The sequence below is a fragment of the Sorghum bicolor genome, chromosome 1 (genome assembly GCF_000003195.3).
Source record: "Sorghum bicolor cultivar BTx623 chromosome 1, Sorghum_bicolor_NCBIv3, whole genome shotgun sequence".
NCBI lineage: Eukaryota > Viridiplantae > Streptophyta > Magnoliopsida > Poales > Poaceae > Sorghum > Sorghum bicolor.
In genome coordinates this window covers 63,689,208-63,706,234 of record NC_012870.2, presented here as the reverse complement: position 1 = coordinate 63,706,234, position 17,027 = coordinate 63,689,208, and the positions used below count along the sequence as shown (strand labels likewise).

The window sequence follows — 17,027 nt, the reverse complement described above, 5'->3', positions numbered from 1 at the left end:
CATGTCACAATACACAATTTTCACAAAGATACTCCAACTCTTGCAGCGACATGCGCCCTTTGCTGGATGAATTATTTTAAAAAACAGACAAAAAGAGTTGTTGATTGTATTTAAAAGACTAGATTGAATAACACAACGAAGTAACAAAGAAAAAAACTTCGAAAACCAAAGGCAACAAAACTAAAATAACATATGTAATAAGCAAATTTTTACTGCCGTAAAACGGCCACGCCACGAATGTGATAAAGCCACGTCCACCGCAGTTATTATTTGGCTACGGCTTTAACTGCATCAGCCACGGAATCTCACAAAAAGAAACACACCACAAAGTTTGGCGCAGAAACGCTACCCTAATTGTGGCTCACCGCACTTTAATTCGGGCGTGCCCAGGTGTGGTACTGGTCGATATTAAACACACCTTACGACCTCAACATGTGACACACACAACATTGTCACAACACCATACAACTCAAGCATAGCAACAACAATACTACTATACAGCTACAACTATAGTTTTTCAAACGGGCCAGCCCCGATGGGCCCACACGGGCACGACACGAGAAAGCACGGCCTGGCCCGGTAACCTCCGTGTCCGTGCCTGGGCTGACATTTCGGCCCATGAGCCAGCACGGGCACGACACGGCAAATCAGCCTGGCCCGCCTCAGGCACAGCATGAGCGTTGCCAGCCGTTGGATCCCCCTCCTCGGATGATGCCAGCCGTTGGATTGGAGCGTTGGAGACGGCGATTATATAAGTCGCGACCGCTGCAAATCCTAATTCATTCTCCCCTCCCCAGCCTCCCCTCCCCCGTCGGCCGTCGCTGCGACTGCGACTCTGCGAGCAAGAGCGCCTCGCCTCTCTGCTTCTCTAAGTCTCCGTCAGCCATGGCGAAGGGCGACCGGCCGCCCAGCAGGGTCGAGGGCGAAGGCGGCTCCTTCTCCGTCGCCGTCGACTGCAAGGTAAGCAACCCTTACCATAACTTCTTCTTCTTCTTTGCTTCCGATCTGACTTCTTCTTCTCTGATCTGACTTCTTCTTCTTCTTTTGGGTTTTGGCAGCCGTTTGAGGCTAGGGCCAGTGAGGATGTCGGCTTGGCCTCCCTCTGTCTCTGAGGACACGGTGGAGGCTAGTGCCACTGCCATGGCTGATGAGATGGAGAGGGTCCGTGACCTCCCTGGGGATGACGACGACGACATGGGTGACAAAGACCTCCCTGGTGTGGTGTCTGGGCCGGCACGGGCACCGGCGTGCTGCCATGCCCGGTGGCACGGCACGACACGATTGAGACCTGATAGGGCCGTGCCTAGGCTGCAACCTTGGCACGGCGGCACTATCAAGCACGGCATGATGGGCCGGTAACGTTGTCTTGCGATATCCGCCCCAATCCCTACCAGTTTTGTTCGGCATTGTTTCTATCCTTCTATTCTTCAAGATAATTCGGATTTGTTGGCGAAAAAGCGAAGAAATAGGTTTGCCGTTCCATTACAATATCATCAAGAACAAGAAAAAGAGCGAATATCCTGTTTGGGTATTTCGTGCCTCACCGTGCCTGTACCCGTGCCGTGTCGGGTGGCCGTTTGGAAAACTATAGCTACAACCAAACCATAAGCACTAGTTTTTCCAAAAACACAAAAACACACACCCACAAGCATTGTACCCCCACAAGTAGTCAACATGAAGCACCATTGTTATTAAGTGACAATGCTAACATGTCGAAGCACTATTGTCGATATCCTACACCGCGAGCCACCCATCATGCCATCGCCTCCGTTTTATGCCGCTTGTCGATCCTATCTTGCACTAGGTTTGCACGTACCAGCAAGGTAGCCGTCACATGCCATTGTAAACCAATCGAATAGGCACCACGCCATCATCTCTGTTTGCATTGTATCTATTGACGTTGTCCCGCGCCGAACTAATCCATGCCATGCAGTGCTAATAGCGTCGTCTTTGCTTTACGTTGCCTGTCGACGCTATCTCGCATTGAATTCACATGATGCCAGGCAAGGACGATAACCATCACAGACAACTGTAGCCGTCACACCTGACACCACCACCTTTGCTTGGGCTCACATTGTCCTACATCATGCGGCGTTGCCTATTGATAGCCTACAAATTATCTCTCATCACCATCAAACTTTGGTATGAGCAACTTCATTGCTAACTCGTCTCTTATAGTTTTTTCGTCACATCTTTTAGCTATCAACTCCTAGTTTAGTACTCAAACATCGTGACCGAAACTGGTGGTTTGGAGAAATTTAGTTACCACGGCCCTTGTTTGCCGTGAAAAGATATACTCCTCCTCCCGGAAAGCTTTAACTCATAGAATTCGTGTCGGTCAATTTTTTTTAAGTTTTATCAACTTTATAGAAAAAAAGAGTCAATATCTATGACATAAAATAAATATTTTATAAAAATATATTCTATGATAAATCTAATGGTATTAATTTGGTACTATAAAACTTAGTGTGTTTTTCTAGAAATTCAGTCAAAATTTTAAAAGTTTAACTTAGGACGACTCTAGAAGTTGAAGACAGAGGGAATAACATTATGCTAAAGGTCTAATTACAATTTGCAACCAGATTATTTCTTTTTGAAAGGAAGAGATTATACAAATCGTACTCCTGTGTTTCTTTAGTGGAAAAACACTAAAACAAATAAGAAAAAAAATCCCATATATTTCATGACATGTTCCCACGCAAAATTTCGGCATTCCGACATCTATACACCAATTTATTTATTCTTCCTAACAAGATGCACATATCTGTATTCTGACAAATTTTAAAAACTGACAGAGATTAGGTAACGTATAATCCTGTCCCGGGTATATAATCAATCAATCAATTATCATCATCACAGTAAACTAAACAATAGAAGAGTAGTAGATTGACAGCTCGATGGCGATGAGCTGAGCTGAGCTGAGCTGAGCGGCCTTCCTTCCTGGCGCGCACGTTCAGGCGCTTCTCTTCGGCGGTTCGGCCTTCCCATAACGGCTTTTAACTAATTCCCCGATCCAGCTAGCCTGACCTCCCACCCTCCCCTTCCCCCCCTCTTGAATCCGCTCAAGTTCCCGATCTCCCACCTTCCTCGTCCTCCAGCTTGCTCGATCGCGTTCGCGGACCCCCACTCCGTGCTCCGGAAAATAAGTAGCCGGCGGTTTCCTCGCCCCAGGTTTTGCGGTTGCTGGGGGTGGGGAGTGGGAATTCGTTCGTTCGGCTCCGGTCGCGGTCGGTCTGGCCAATGCTCCTGCGGTTTCTTGGAGAGGCCGCTGAGATTGGGATCCAAGCCGCGTTAGGCGAGCAGCAGCAGCAGCAGTAGCCGCATCGAGATTCGCCGTCCTTGTCCGAGGGATTCTCCGTTTTCTTGGGCGGCGAATTCGGTTGCGCCGGGGGAAAAAAATAAGAATTCTTTCGTCGGATTGGCCCAAGTCCCTCGTTGATCCGTTACAAAGCTCCCCCACTGTATGCAGTAGTAGCCTTTTTTCCACGCGTTTCTTTCCTCGCCCCAGATCCGCCTCTTTGGGGGCAATTGGCGGCGGATCGGGGGCGGAGGGATTTGGAGGCCTGAGCTCCGATGGAGGTGCACGCCGACGTCGATGGGTCCGGTGTGCCCCTGGCCGTGCTCCTCAAGCGGGAGCTGTGGAACCAGAAGGTGGAGAGGCCGGACATCCTGTTCGGGGAGGCCAACAAGAGCAAGAAAGGGGAGGACTTCACGCTCCTCATGCCCAGGTGCCACCGCACCACGGGCGGCGGCGGCGGCGAGAATGCAGGCGACGACGACGCCATTTCCGTGTTTGCGGTAATGATTCAGTGGCCCTCTTCTTATTTTTGGCCTGTGTTTACTGCATTCATTTCGCATGTCGGCAAACCATGTACAGTTTGCCGCCTGATTGTTGCTGGTAATTGGGTCATGTGGCTGGATGGACTAAAAGTGTGGTAGGAATCTCGTTGCTGTAGCATATAACTAAAAGTTTCATCTATGCTTCTGAGCCTGGATTTTATGGTGGCTTATTTACTTCCTTATAATGTGTTTAGTGTAATAGCACCATTTCTAAGATTTCGTGATTGTTTTACATCATGGAACTAGTGCTTCCTGTGGTGTCATTGTCATGGTCTCATGCTGTTTGTCTTTTGCATAGAGTAGTAGCATGATTGACAGGCCTGATTTTGCGGTGTGCTGGCATCAAAGCACATGGGGACATATGTCAGCTAGTATTTTACTGCTCTTGATTGTCTTGACTCTATCATTTCGGTGGTCAGAAGACCACTGGTTTGGGATCTTTCAGGGCTTCCAGTAGTTGGCAATTAGTTTGGTCCTACAAATTTTCATATATCAATCCAACATTCTCTATCAACACAAAATAGAGCAGTGTAATGGCAAAGTCAACCCATGTCGGAATACTCTTGTGATAATTCAGTTCTACAGTATGAATGGAGAGTATTACATTTTCTATATTAAAACTTCCCTTATACCAACTAAACTAATTGCTAATCTCACTCAAACTATTCATTCTGGTTTCTCGCGTCAGATTTTTGATGGACACAATGGCTCTACAGCTGCCATATACACCCGGGAGAATCTAATAAACAATGTGTTGGCTGCTATACCTCCAAATCTCACAAGTGAGGAGTGGACAGCTGCGTTGCCAAGGGCACTAGTTGCTGGTTTTGTAAAAACAGACAAAGACTTCCAAACAAAAGGTATTATAAATGGGATGTCAGGTCTGCCTGTCTTCTTACCACTCAAAAGCAAATTATTTCTCAGTGGGTGTGCAATGTTTACAGGAGCTATCACATTTGCTGTTTACTGTGGGCAGCATGGTTTTAGCCTCCTATATATCATGGGATCCTCAGACTGTTTTACTGTGATGTAAACTGACTGTTACAATGTTTTCAGCTGCACGTTCAGGGACCACTGTGACATTTGTTATAATAGATGGATGGGTTGTCACTGTAGCATCAGTTGGTGATTCGCGATGTATTCTAGAATCTGCTGAGGGTTCAGTATATTTTTTATCAGCAGATCATCGCCTGGATGCTAATGAAGAGGAGTATGTCCTTACGCCCAAGTCCAAGCTTAGTTATATGATTACACTATCGTTAGACTTATGACTAACCCAACCTCCATAACTTCAGGGTGGAGCGTGTAACAGCAAGTGGAGGTGAAGTTGGGAGAATAAATATTGCTGGGGGTGCTGGGGTACGTTACTTTTATTTTATGTATGTTGTCAGTTACCAAGTTGATTATTTGTTTCACCCTCCCCACCCAAGTATACAATGTTGTATTCATGTGAGTGGACAGGTTGTAATTTTAAGGACAATTTCTTTGCGGTCATTATTCAGATTGGTCCACTCAGATGCTGGCCAGGTGGATTGTGTCTATCAAGGTCAATAGGTGATATCGACGTCGGGGAATTTATAGTTCCTGTCCCACATGTGAAGCAAGTAAAGGTGCATAACACATATGAACTCTTTATATAAGTGCAGTAGTGGAAAAGATTCTTTGTGTTATTAGATAGTAGCAGAGACCGATCATAAAGATCAATCGTGTCTCAGCTTAAGGTCGCTAATCTAAATGAATTGATCTGAGGTTTTATGCCTACATTATTGCAGTTGTCCAATGCTGGTGGCCGGCTTGTCATTGCCAGTGATGGGGTGTGGGATGCACTGCGCTTTCAAGAGGCTCTGAACTACACCAGGGGTCTGCCAGCTGAAGCTGCTGCTAATCGAATTGTTAAGGTACTGTTATCTATTTTCATCCCTGCTGTATCCCTTGTCGATAAGGAATGCTTTATGGTTTTATCTATACTCATAGGTCTTGTTATGTAGGAAGCTGTCACTTCAAAGGGATTAAGAGATGATACTACTTGCATAGTAGTTGACATACTACCTGCAGAAAAGTTAAGCCCCCCACTAAAGAGGCCTGGAAAAGGAGTCATCAAAGCTCTGTTCCGTCGGAGGCCCTCTGATGAAATGTCTGAAGACCAGATGGACAGAGGATGTTTGGAACCTGATGTTGTGGAGGAAATATACGAGGAGGGCTCTGCAATGCTTGCTCGAAGGTCAGCATTCCTTTTTCTTTGTGCTGGGTACATTTTATACTTAGTAATTAAAGGATATGTGGTGGGAGCATGCATCTGCATAAGAGGTTTGGACAATAGATGCATTTATTGCAACAGCATTTGAACATGAATTATATATATCCATGTGCAATTTGGCCTAAGTACTTTTATCTTGTCCACAGGTTGAATATAAATTATCCAGCAGGAAATATGTTCAAGCTGCATGATTGTGCTGTCTGCCAATTGGAGATGAAACCTGGTGAGGGCACCTCTGTTCATGGTAACGTGCCCAAGCATTCAAGAGTTGACCCCTGGGGTGGTCCTTTTCTCTGTTCCTCCTGTCAAGTGAAAAAGGAGGCCATGGAAGGGAAGCTACATTCAAGAAGTATGGATGTGTTTACCCAGAAGCTATAACCTTTTTTCATTTTTGCACTGGACAATAAATGTGCTGAATCCTTCGTTACCCTCTTCTTTCAGATTCCCAATCTGCTGTCCAACCTGTGCCTAAGTAGGCCTTGTCTGACGGTTTCTATACACTGGTTCATACACAGTAACTATCACTAACAACAGCATTAGCAAATAAAGTAAACTCGTCAAGAATTTTCACCTACTTCATTCTTATCAAATGGTGATCGGTACAGATTATAGAGATTTATGGTGTCATTTATATGATGCACTACAGTTGTTCTGTAGAAGGTTGAGGTCTGAGCTTATCAAGTCTATATTCAGAGAGACCACAACTGACCTCTAGGTTCAAATGAACTGGTAGCCTTAAGGTGTGCTGCCTTCTGTAGTTCTGTCATTGATTATCAAGTCTGCACGACTTGTCTATTTGTGAATACCAGTCGTTGGTTGAAACCCATTTAGTCCGAACGTAGTTTTTTTTTGGTTCACATGTCATGCTGCTTGATGAGTGACCATAAAGACTATGCTTTTTCCAGTCTCTAAGTCACACAATGCTTCCTCCCTTGTTAATCCTCTCACCATTTGGATTTTCCTTTCTTTTTTATTCTTTATTACCATGTGTATAGTCATGAGGCACATCAGTACATCACATTGACTACCCCTTTTTTTTGTATTTACACCATAATTCTGCAGTTGTACCATTGTACTACAATTTTCTAACAAATATTTATTCCTTTTGTTTTTTTGAGCTTTTGCTTCTATGTACTTGAAATGGTGTTGCTGAATTTGAATATATTTCTAAGGTTTATGAATGTAATTTGGTACCTGTAAATCTTGTTCTGGCAAAGAGGAAAGTTTCCAAATTTGTTGCATATAAACTGCAATCTGGAGGGAAAAATTCATAAACACAACGGAGCTTAGTTCCACCTTTCATTTAATATTTATATCAAACAGAAGCAGGGTGACAATGATCGCTTCTGCGTGCATATCGATTAAGGTAGTCATTGTTTTCTGCTGCAAGGATGAGTTCATTGAACTGCCAGGCAATAATTTTGATGCATAGGAACTTTTTGGCCAAGTCAACAGGATTCTCAATATGGGAGCCATTTGTATAGCCGCCCCTAATTTCCTACTCTTGTCATCCCCATGAAAGAGCCCATACAGATACAGTCTTCCACCATGAGTTGAAGCTAATTGCAGTACCTGTGGGTTGCTTTTTTACTCAGATGCATCAATTTAGAATAAAACGTACTAATGCACGTCTCATTTTCAAGGAGTCAATTTTTTTTTAAGTTTAACCAAACATATACAAAATATACTAATATTTATCATATGTAATATGTATCGTTAGGTTGAGCATGAAATATACTTTCATAATATACTTATTTGCATATACAAATGTTGATATTATTTGATATATTTCTAGTTAAACTTAAAAAAGTTTGACTTCTTGGAAAACAAGACGTGTATTTATTTGTGTATTCATGAATGCAGGGAGTAGATGTTAATGCATAGACATAAGACATGACATGATGCTATTAGCATCAGTTTTCAGAAAACCTGCTGTATGATTGGCCCTGCTTACTGAATATGCCAGCCATTTCAACAGCTTTCTTCCTCCTTAGTCCTTACTGTAAAAAAAAATCACAATCTGCTGAATCTTGACTCCCTTCCGCTAATTTGCTATCAGAAGCTAGATCTAACACGACGAAGGATGACCCCAACTTGTTTAACTGAGAACACCTGACATGTCTGATATTCTTATGTCGCAAAGGATGAACTAATGTATTTGACAGCTAGCAGTCGCACAAAATCTTTTGCTCCTTTTTGGCTGTGATTGCTGCAGCTGCGCCCGCAGCACACACAAGTATAGTGTACTGTAAAAATACTATAGCCAAAACTTGTAGCTGCAGTAGGTTCATACGCAACTTGATAAATGGACACAGACAAATTCCTTCCGAGGTTTTCGATGTAAAGCACAAAATAAAAGAGCACAGAGAGGGTGTAAAGCAAAGAAAGATTTGGGCCTTGTTTAGTTCCAAAAAAATTTGCAAACTTTTTCAGATTTCTCGTCACATTGAATGTTTAGACATATGCATGAAGTATTAAATATAGACGAAAATAAAAACTAATTGCACAGTTTGGTCGGAATTGACGAGACGAATCTTTTAAGCCTAGTTAGTCCATGATTGAACAATATTTGTTAAATACAAACGAAATTGGTATTATTCACATTTTGCAAGATATTTTGCAAGTAAACAAGGCCTTGGGTAACGACATCCACTCCAAAAACATCATACAAAGACATACACTCATAGTGTACAGGTGTGAAACAATTTACAAGTGTATGGACAAAAACTAAATTTACACCATGTGTCCATCAGTTCATGTACATTTTACAAAGATACAGAGACTTTTGTTTTAGAACAATCACTCTTATGTTTGTGTCTGTGCCTTTCTAGACAAAAGTGTGGACATCTGGGGCAAGAACGACTTCTTTTTTCGCATTTTCTCGTCCGAAACAAATTGATCCTTACTACCAGTTGAGTTCTGCAACTTCGGATCTGTTAGAAGTTCATTTTCTTCCTGATAAGAGCCCTTCTGCTGGACAGACATTCTCGGTGGAGTTCTCACAGGACTAACCCCATGTTGTGCAGCAGCCTCATGGGCTTTCCGGCGCTGCACATGTTCAGCTCTCCATCTTCTCAGCTCCTGCTCAGCACCAAGCTTCCCCTCATTTGCCCTCTCAGCCCTCTCCAGTGCGATTTGAAGATCACTCTTCTTTTCGTCCATGTCCCTGAATGCTTCTTGCAACCTCTCTAGGTTCCTTGATTCAGACTCTTTTGCCACCTCTATTTGTGCCAACGCCGCTGCCACCCTCTCATTTGCATGTTCTTCAGCTTCATGAACCCTCTTGCTAAGAGCATGATACTCACTTATAGGGAGCGTTACTCCTCGAGGAGAAGCGCCGATGCTTCCTGTCTCCTTGCTCTCTTGCATTGCTTGAGCTGCCACTATGGCTAGCCTTTCAGATTCTTTAGACGCCTCGATTTCTTTCAAAACTGCATGCAACCTGGTATCTGCAGTTGTCACGGAAGCGTTGGTTTGCTCAGCTTCTTCCTTGGCCTTTCTCAGTTCTTCTTGTGCCGAATGAGCTGCCACCTTGGCATCTTCTGCCTCCTGGGCTGCTTGCTGCAACATCCTTGGAAGCTCTGCCATTTTTTCCCTAGTTTCTGCTTCTTTCTTATGTACCATTTCTATCTCTTGCTTTGTCCTATTGAGCTCAGCTTCTAGAGAAGAAACTGTGATGGATGCCATACCCTCGCTCTGCTGCAATGTAGCAAGTAACGCTTTCTCCCTATCAAGCTCTGAACAGAGTGATTCTGCAATAACTCTTACTAAATTGGCTTCATTTCTTGCGTTTTCTAATTTCCCTTTAAATTCAGCAAGCTCCTTCCTTTTTGAAGCTAGAGCTTCCTTGATTGACCTACTAATTTCTTTTGCTTCGTCAGAACCTTGCTCCTGAACCATTCCAGCCTCTTCATTCAATTTGTTTTCCACATAGGCAGCTAGCGCACTTTTCAGGCTAAGTAGTTTGCGCTCGTTTTCATCAGCTTCGGACTCCATGTTCGTTTTGGATGCAATTTGTTCGTTGAGCTGGTTTAGCTCCTCTTGTGCCTCTTGTAGCTCTTTCTCCCAAGCCAGGAAGTCCTGCTCTTTCGCCAAAGCTGCCCCAAGTCTGTGCTCTTCAGCTTCATGGTGTGAAGTGTGGGCTAACTCAAGAGACTCTTTGGACGCAATAAGTTCTAAAGTGAGTTCCTCTACTTGTTTCTCAGTATCCTTTGCAGCACAAACAACTTCCTTGGCTCTTTTAATGGCTACATCCCTTTCAGTGGCTAATACAGCATACTGTTCCTGTGTTGATCTTAACTCCTGTTTCAGCAATTTCAGTTCCTCAACAGCTTTTTCATGTCTTTCTTTGGCAACTGCCAGCTGTGTTTGGGCTATTACACTAGCTTCATCATCAATCCCTTGCTCCATCTCTTGTGCCCTAAGTAGGGCAAGCTCAGAATCTTGCTTTGCTTGGTCCACTTCAAGCTGTGCCCTCTCCAATGTATGCTTCAGCTCGTCGACAAGTCTATTAGTTCTCTCTAGCTCCTCAATGACGTGTGACTTGGCCACCTCAGCAGTTTCCCAGTCTTCTTTGCATTGTGGAATCTCCTGCTGTACCTTTTCAAGTTCAAGTTGCATCACCCTGCGTCTCTGCATAAAACAAATTTTACTTTGTAAAATGTTATCAGACAATAGTTTCGAGGAAGTATGTGTGTGACCATGATCCACATTTGGTGTGAAACTAAGAGACATTACCTCTAATGATTGAGCCCTGTAGGCCTTCCAATCAACAATTCCTCCAAACTTGGTGACAGCCTCTTTAACAGACTCAAATGGTGCACTAGTGTCAACAAGACCTGTGTGTGAGCCTTCAGATCCCTTTGGTGATTCTACTTTCTTTTTGGGGGTGGCAGCAATGTTCTCATGATGCATATTGTCTTCTTCAGATTTAATTTCAGCTGTTGGTGTAATACATACACCAGTAAAACCATTTTCAGATATGCTTTTCACTTCATCCTTATTTGTTGGAGCAGCATGATCTCCCTCATCTTTTGATGAATCATCAGATGCCCGAGCTGGTTCTATGTGGGAGAGAATTTCTGGTGACAAACTCCCAGCACGGCCTACAGGGGAACCCAGTTCTTCCTGGTGCTCTGTCAAATCGTGAGGGAACTTTTCTTGGATTTCCAATGATGTATCTGGGCTCTTAACAGAAACTGGTGCAATATTTTCAGCATTATGTGCTCTTGTTTCCCCGTGACCATTACTATCAAGAAGTTCCATGAAATCAGGAAAAGATGAGTAATTTTTTTTCTGTTATTCAGCAGAAGTTGTCAACACCATTCCCAAAGCTTAGCCTTCACAGTTTTTTACTCCTATAAACAAAAGTTCAGGAAAAAATTGATCAGCTTATAGAAAATAAAGTGCACATATTATTACAAGTAAACTAAGCAGAATGTGCTCATACCGTACACCACCTTAGTGGGAGATAGTTTTATTATTACCACTACCATTCATACAGCATGGAAAATTTAAAAACTACAGCCATTTATGAGTCACCCCGTTTCATGTGCATGTATTATGGAACCATAAACACTCTCGTGTGCAGTAAAGATGATAGCAGCCAGCACAAGAGAAGTGTGATCTAGTGCTATGAGCATGAATCATTGCCACTAACTGACACGAAGTCATGAACCAGCTCAGCAATTACTACTCGACTCGATCGGCAGCTGTTCCACACTTCCACCAAAAAACCTCTTTCCGTCCGTCCGTGTAGCCAAATAGTCTTTCCAACACATAAAAAGCAAACAGTTTTCTAAAAAAACTTCTACTTTTAATAAAATCCAAAGCAAAGCAAGAACATCATGATCAAACAAGATGATGTTGAGATTGGGCCAGCTAGTTCAAAGTTCCTGTTCTACCATCACCACCTCTAATCCGTGGAGTCGCTGGACTCTCCAAACTGTTTAGATTAATTTCCTTGGGGAACTATGTAACTTATGCCTTATGGGCATCAAGGACTTGGGATTATCTTATCATCATGTGCTTGTCCGCAAGCAGCACGCATGCAAGACTTCAGTTGCTGAGGTATTCATCGAAGCTATTGCCGGGAAACGCATGGCAGCTTGAACAGGGCAAGAGGCACTCTTAACCGCACGCAGCTTAGGTGTAACATGGGATGTTCAGCAGAGCTGTGGGCTTGTGAATTCCTCATCGCCTCCTAGTTCCCAACTCGTGTAGCAGAGGAGCTCAAATCAAATCCTCTGCACCTGTTGTCAAAAAAAAAAATCCTCTGCACCGAATACTGCCATGTACAGACCCCGATGCCAATCAAACGACAGAAATCAATCCTTGCGTCAGGCGACGTTGTTAAACAGGAATCACTCACTGGTACACAGCCAACTCCAAAAAAAAAACAGCAAAGCTCCAAACCCCGACCAAAATCCCCCCCACGACACCAGCAAAAACCTCCGAACCATGGCAGGCCGCAGAGCCGAACACATCCATCAGACGGAAGGACCAAGAACCCGTCAAATTCACCCCACCCAAACCAGCTTCGACCAAGCTAGCTCCATCGTAATTCGTAACCAAACTAAGATCGCGAAATTGCAGCAAAAAGGAATGAGCTTTACCCGGTGGGCGATGGCCGAGGAGCAGGGGTATGCCTTGCGGGCGAAGCGACCGGGGGGGCCTTCGATTGGGGGGTCTCCGCCGGCGACTCTTTCCGTCTTCCGAGCCTGCCTTTTTCCTTATTGTGTGCGCGTGTTCTTTGCGGGAGGGAAGGAGGGGAGTAGGAGTGGGTGCGTGTCAAAGCTCTGTTTGTCTCTTGCGCTCGCGTCACCGCGCACTCGTCGTCGTCGCCGGGCCAGGGGAGGGGAGGGGCCGAGGCCTCAAGCGGCAGCGCCACCGCAGCTCAGCTCGAGATTAGCGATAAGCTCCGGGGTGTTGCTGGATAAGGCTAACGTAGCCGTAGCTCACTTTTGTAAATAAAGCCCCCGTGCTTTATCAATTTCCCGTTAGTTAATTAATTTTCTAGAAACTGGGCGGCGGCTGACGGGGTTCGGGATTAGGAGTAGGTGAGTGTGACGTGTCGCCCAACGGAGTCGGCCTTGTTTAGTTGAGGAAAAAATTTAGTTTTAACTACGGTAGTATTTTCATTTGTATTTGATAGTTATTGTCTAAACATAGATTAATTAAGTTTAAAAAATTCGTCTCACAAATTATAAACAAACTATGTAATTAGTCATTGAATTCGTTTGAAACCACCGCGCTACGTCTACTTCTACTCCATATGTGCACCACACCACTAAACCTACAGTACGTAGTTTTTATTAATCGTCCTCACTCGATGGATATACTTCAGTCGTTTAGCGTGAAAAATATACTTCGATTTGTTTAGAATGCAAGGATCTCATGATCATTAGATAACTCTCGTGGTGTTGTGTAAAGGGGGTTTTCTCCTTTCTTTAGGGCGAAGGAAGATGGTTTTAGGAGATCCCTTAAATGGTGTACATTAGATGAGCTAGAAGATTCATAGGAACAAATTTATCTCTTATCTTAAATATCTAGTTTTAAGATATAGGAGATTCGATGGAAGATCCAGAAGAGATATTCTACCTTCATTGTTTTCTTTCATCTTTTTTTACTGACTTCACGGCTCCCAGCACTATTCTAATATTATAGCACTACTGTTCGTAGAATTTTTTTCTTTCTTCTCTCTTATCTCATAGAGTTGGTGGAGCCATTTCTTTTTAGCTTCACTGGCTCCAGATCCTTGACGTACAGAGTACAAGAGCCGGAGCCGGTCGAATCCCTACTAAAGGGACCCATACACATGGCACCCAAGCAAAAATAGTCCTCCAATGGTCTTTCACTGGCAGCTTTCTTTTTAGTAATTTTTTATTATAAATAAGGTCATGTCAAGGTTAGATATGATACTTTTTACAGAGATTTTACTTGTGTGGCTCTCAAAAAATACCTCTTCTTTATATGAATTTTTTTTGAACTTTCTTTTATGCCTCTCAGACGAATTTTCATTTCTTCTATGGCCCTCCGTCCGTTTCCAGCACTTAACGGTGTTAAGTGAAGGATAAAAAGACCATAATACCCCTGACATGAATTTTTTTCACAAAGTTTGATTTGTTTCTTTTATAAATGAAACTTTTGAGCACATACGGTATTGTATTGTGATGCTGTCCAAATATTTGTTGTGTATGTACTATTATAATATCTAAATTGTCAATTTATTTGTTTATATAGAAGAAACAAACCAAACTTTGCGAAAATGATTTTGACGCTAGGGACATTATGGTTTTTTTACTCTCCACTTAACACCGTTAAATGTTGAAAACAGACGAAAAAGTCATAGAAGGAATGAAAGTTCGTTTGAGGGCCATAGAAGGAAGTTTAAAAAAAGAGACCATACAAAGAAAAGATATTTTTTTAATAGCCATACAAGTAAATCTCTCTACTTTTTAAGACCAATAAAACTGGTGTTATAGCGTATGCTTTTAAGCTGACTAACTAGGCCCTATAATCTTCAAATTTATTTTTTAAAAAAAGGGTCTCCAAATTTTCAGCAAACTATATGGGGCCTAAGTCTACGGAGGAGACTTTATTGTATCCTCCGTGTAAAGGTGTCAAATGATGAGTGTTAATAAGTGGCTGAGTTCACAATGTCCCGCGCACTAGTAAAGTCCAACTAAAAGCACGTTATATTTCTTTAAGAAATTGTAAAACATTTTTACATTGCAAACCTTCAACTTGTTGCTATCTTTTCCTTACCTTCTTTTTCTCTTCTCAACATCAGGTTGTTCGTGTCTTCTGTCCTTTCCCAAAGAGATGCCGCAAACCAAATTGACTTTAAATAATAAATATTGTGCAGCTTTCTTAAACTTCAGAATTTACTCTTCTATTTGCATTAATGATTTGTAGCTAATAGGTCAACGGTATGCATCTCTATCCGTTAGACCAGTCTCAGGCCTGTTTAGATGCAGGCAAACAGCCAAAACTTTTGGAGAAATAAGCACTTTTTTGGAAAAATGGATCTAAACAGGAGCTTGTAAAACTTGGCTGTAAAGATTTGGAATTTGGGACCTTGGAGCCCCAAAACTATGTAAACTTGCTTAGGGACCTGTGTCTTGTGTGTTGCAGAACAAAAAACTTGGAAAGCATCTAAACACCTATTTAAATGTAAAGTTTACAGCCAAAAGTTTTGGGATGTAAAGATTTGGGATCTAAATAGGCCCTCATGCATAGTTTTATGACATAGTTACCAAAACTATAAACTAGGTAACCGAGCCATACGAGTTTTATGGGGATGAAACTTCTTTCTCATCTGATGAAACTCCTTCATTTAATGACCCTGTCAAGTCAACAAATTTGCTTATATGGCACCCTATTTAATGTGCATGACAATCTCATGAAACATGTATTGAGACTGGCCTTACAAAGTATGTGCTCCAAAATATAAGGAGCCTTAACACGAGGTTTCCCCATGTGTTTTTTCTATGGCCTTGTTTAGTTCCCCAAAAAATTTGTAAATTTTTTTCAGATTCTCCGTCACATCGAATCTTTAGACGTATGCATAGAGTATTAAATATAGATGAAAATAAAAACTAATTGCACAGTTTGGTCGGAATTGACGAGACGAATCTTTTGAGCCTAGTTAGTCCATAATTAGACAATATTTGTTAAATACAAACGAAAATGCTACTATTCCTATTTTATAAAAATTTTGGAAGTAAACAAGGCCTGTGTTTAAAATTTAACAATTCTCTCAGTTCGCTAGTTATTCATTGATGAAACACACACCATTTCTTGTTGCTTAACTTTCTCGTCGACTTGTCGTTGCAAGAGGAAGGCATGAGAATGGCTCTTCTAGTCATTGCAAGTGGTGACTCGTAGCACAAATATGTGTGAGCCAATGCAAGGTAGCTGTGTCCTTTTCTAGACTTATTAAGAAGTTGACCTTTCATGAACTTGCTGTACCCCTCGGAGTCCATTTCAATATTAGCCAGGCATAGTTGAATTTTTCATTTTCACTTTCCCTTTCGTGAGCATAGGCTTAGATTTGTCAACTAAATAATATATAATCGCTCCATTATAAAGTATATACCACTTAGTCTTTTTACTCTAAGTCAAATTGTTTAAATTTAACTTTTTTAAGAAAAAAATATACTAACTCCCACGTGTTCAAATAAATATATTATCAGAACATATTTCATAGATAGTTTAAAACAACTATCATAAATGGCCAGTAAGTGTGGTTGTGCCTAGGGATGACTGCGGGTCAAGTAAGCTGCAAGATGGAGTAAATATCTCAAGGGACCTTGTTGCCTAAAGGTTGTGAATAGGTGAAAGGATCCATTTGCTATCTTTGTCCTATTGAGCCATCCTTAAGTCCACACATTAAGCATTCATAAGCTCCATATCAAGATTGTCCATATCCAAGTCATATCCAAATATTATTCATCTTACATGACTTAGCTCGGCCTCAGTTGAGTCCATACCTTGACATATATGAATCAACATCAATTTGGTCAAGTTAATTCATGATTCCTTATTTCCTCTTCAGTTTGGCTTGACATACTTATTCATCATTTCAATACCTATTTCTATAATAGTGTCACTCTAATTTCCTTCTTCATTCCTCCAACTTGATCAAAGTCATTTTACAATTGATATCCCTTCTTGTTCATACAAAGCAAGCAACCTATATAAGACCAAACCATATCCATTCCTCTTATGTCTCATTTTCCATTTGCCAAAAATGCTCTGTTTTCACATGATGCCTTAGTACCCCACAACATAAAAGCTATTTCATCAATTCCATTTGCATTTCTGTCTTTCATGATCCTCCAATCACAATATTGTATAACTTTAGTTTTTATTTAAACATTGTGTAGAATACCCTCAAGTTTACCTTCTTGTTAAACCTTTGATACAT

General features: G+C 42.1%; 2 protein-coding genes across 2 annotated transcripts; one reads left to right on the top strand and one right to left on the bottom strand.

Moving 5' to 3' along the window:
* On the top strand, positions 2,924 to 7,231 carry LOC8080443 (probable protein phosphatase 2C 12). Its single transcript, XM_002467702.2, has 9 exons — positions 2,924 to 3,798; positions 4,529 to 4,700; positions 4,897 to 5,050; positions 5,136 to 5,199; positions 5,343 to 5,450; positions 5,613 to 5,738; positions 5,829 to 6,061; positions 6,244 to 6,446; positions 6,539 to 7,231. The coding sequence occupies exons 1-9, from the start codon at positions 3,574 to 3,576 to the stop codon at positions 6,571 to 6,573; spliced, it is 1,320 nt and encodes a 439-aa protein (XP_002467747.2). The 5' UTR covers positions 2,924 to 3,573; the 3' UTR covers positions 6,574 to 7,231.
* On the bottom strand, positions 8,722 to 12,993 carry LOC8077101 (protein WEAK CHLOROPLAST MOVEMENT UNDER BLUE LIGHT 1). The gene is made up of 3 exons (XM_002465124.2): positions 12,712 to 12,993; positions 10,835 to 11,454; positions 8,722 to 10,729 (listed from the first exon to the last, which is right to left on the bottom strand). Exons 2-3 carry the CDS (start codon positions 11,360 to 11,362, stop codon positions 8,903 to 8,905), a joined length of 2,355 nt encoding a protein of 784 aa, XP_002465169.1. The 5' UTR covers positions 11,363 to 11,454; positions 12,712 to 12,993; the 3' UTR covers positions 8,722 to 8,902.

What these genes read in the sequence shown, in the direction of transcription:
- LOC8077101 (XM_002465124.2), bottom strand. Translation starts at nt 11,362, where the DNA reads ATGGAACTTCTTGATAGTAATGGTCACGGGGAAACAAGAGCACATAAT. An exon ending in ACAGGGCTCAATCATTAGAG is followed by an intron (nt 10,730 to 10,834) that starts GTAATGTCTCTT and finishes TGTTTTATGCAG; the next exon opens with AGACGCAGGGTGATGCAACT.
- LOC8080443 (XM_002467702.2), top strand. Translation starts at nt 3,574, where the DNA reads ATGGAGGTGCACGCCGACGTCGATGGGTCCGGTGTGCCCCTGGCCGTG. An exon ending in CTGCTAATCGAATTGTTAAG is followed by an intron (nt 5,739 to 5,828) that starts GTACTGTTATCT and finishes CTTGTTATGTAG; the next exon opens with GAAGCTGTCACTTCAAAGGG. An exon ending in AGGGAAGCTACATTCAAGAA is followed by an intron (nt 6,447 to 6,538) that starts GTATGGATGTGT and finishes CTCTTCTTTCAG; the next exon opens with ATTCCCAATCTGCTGTCCAA.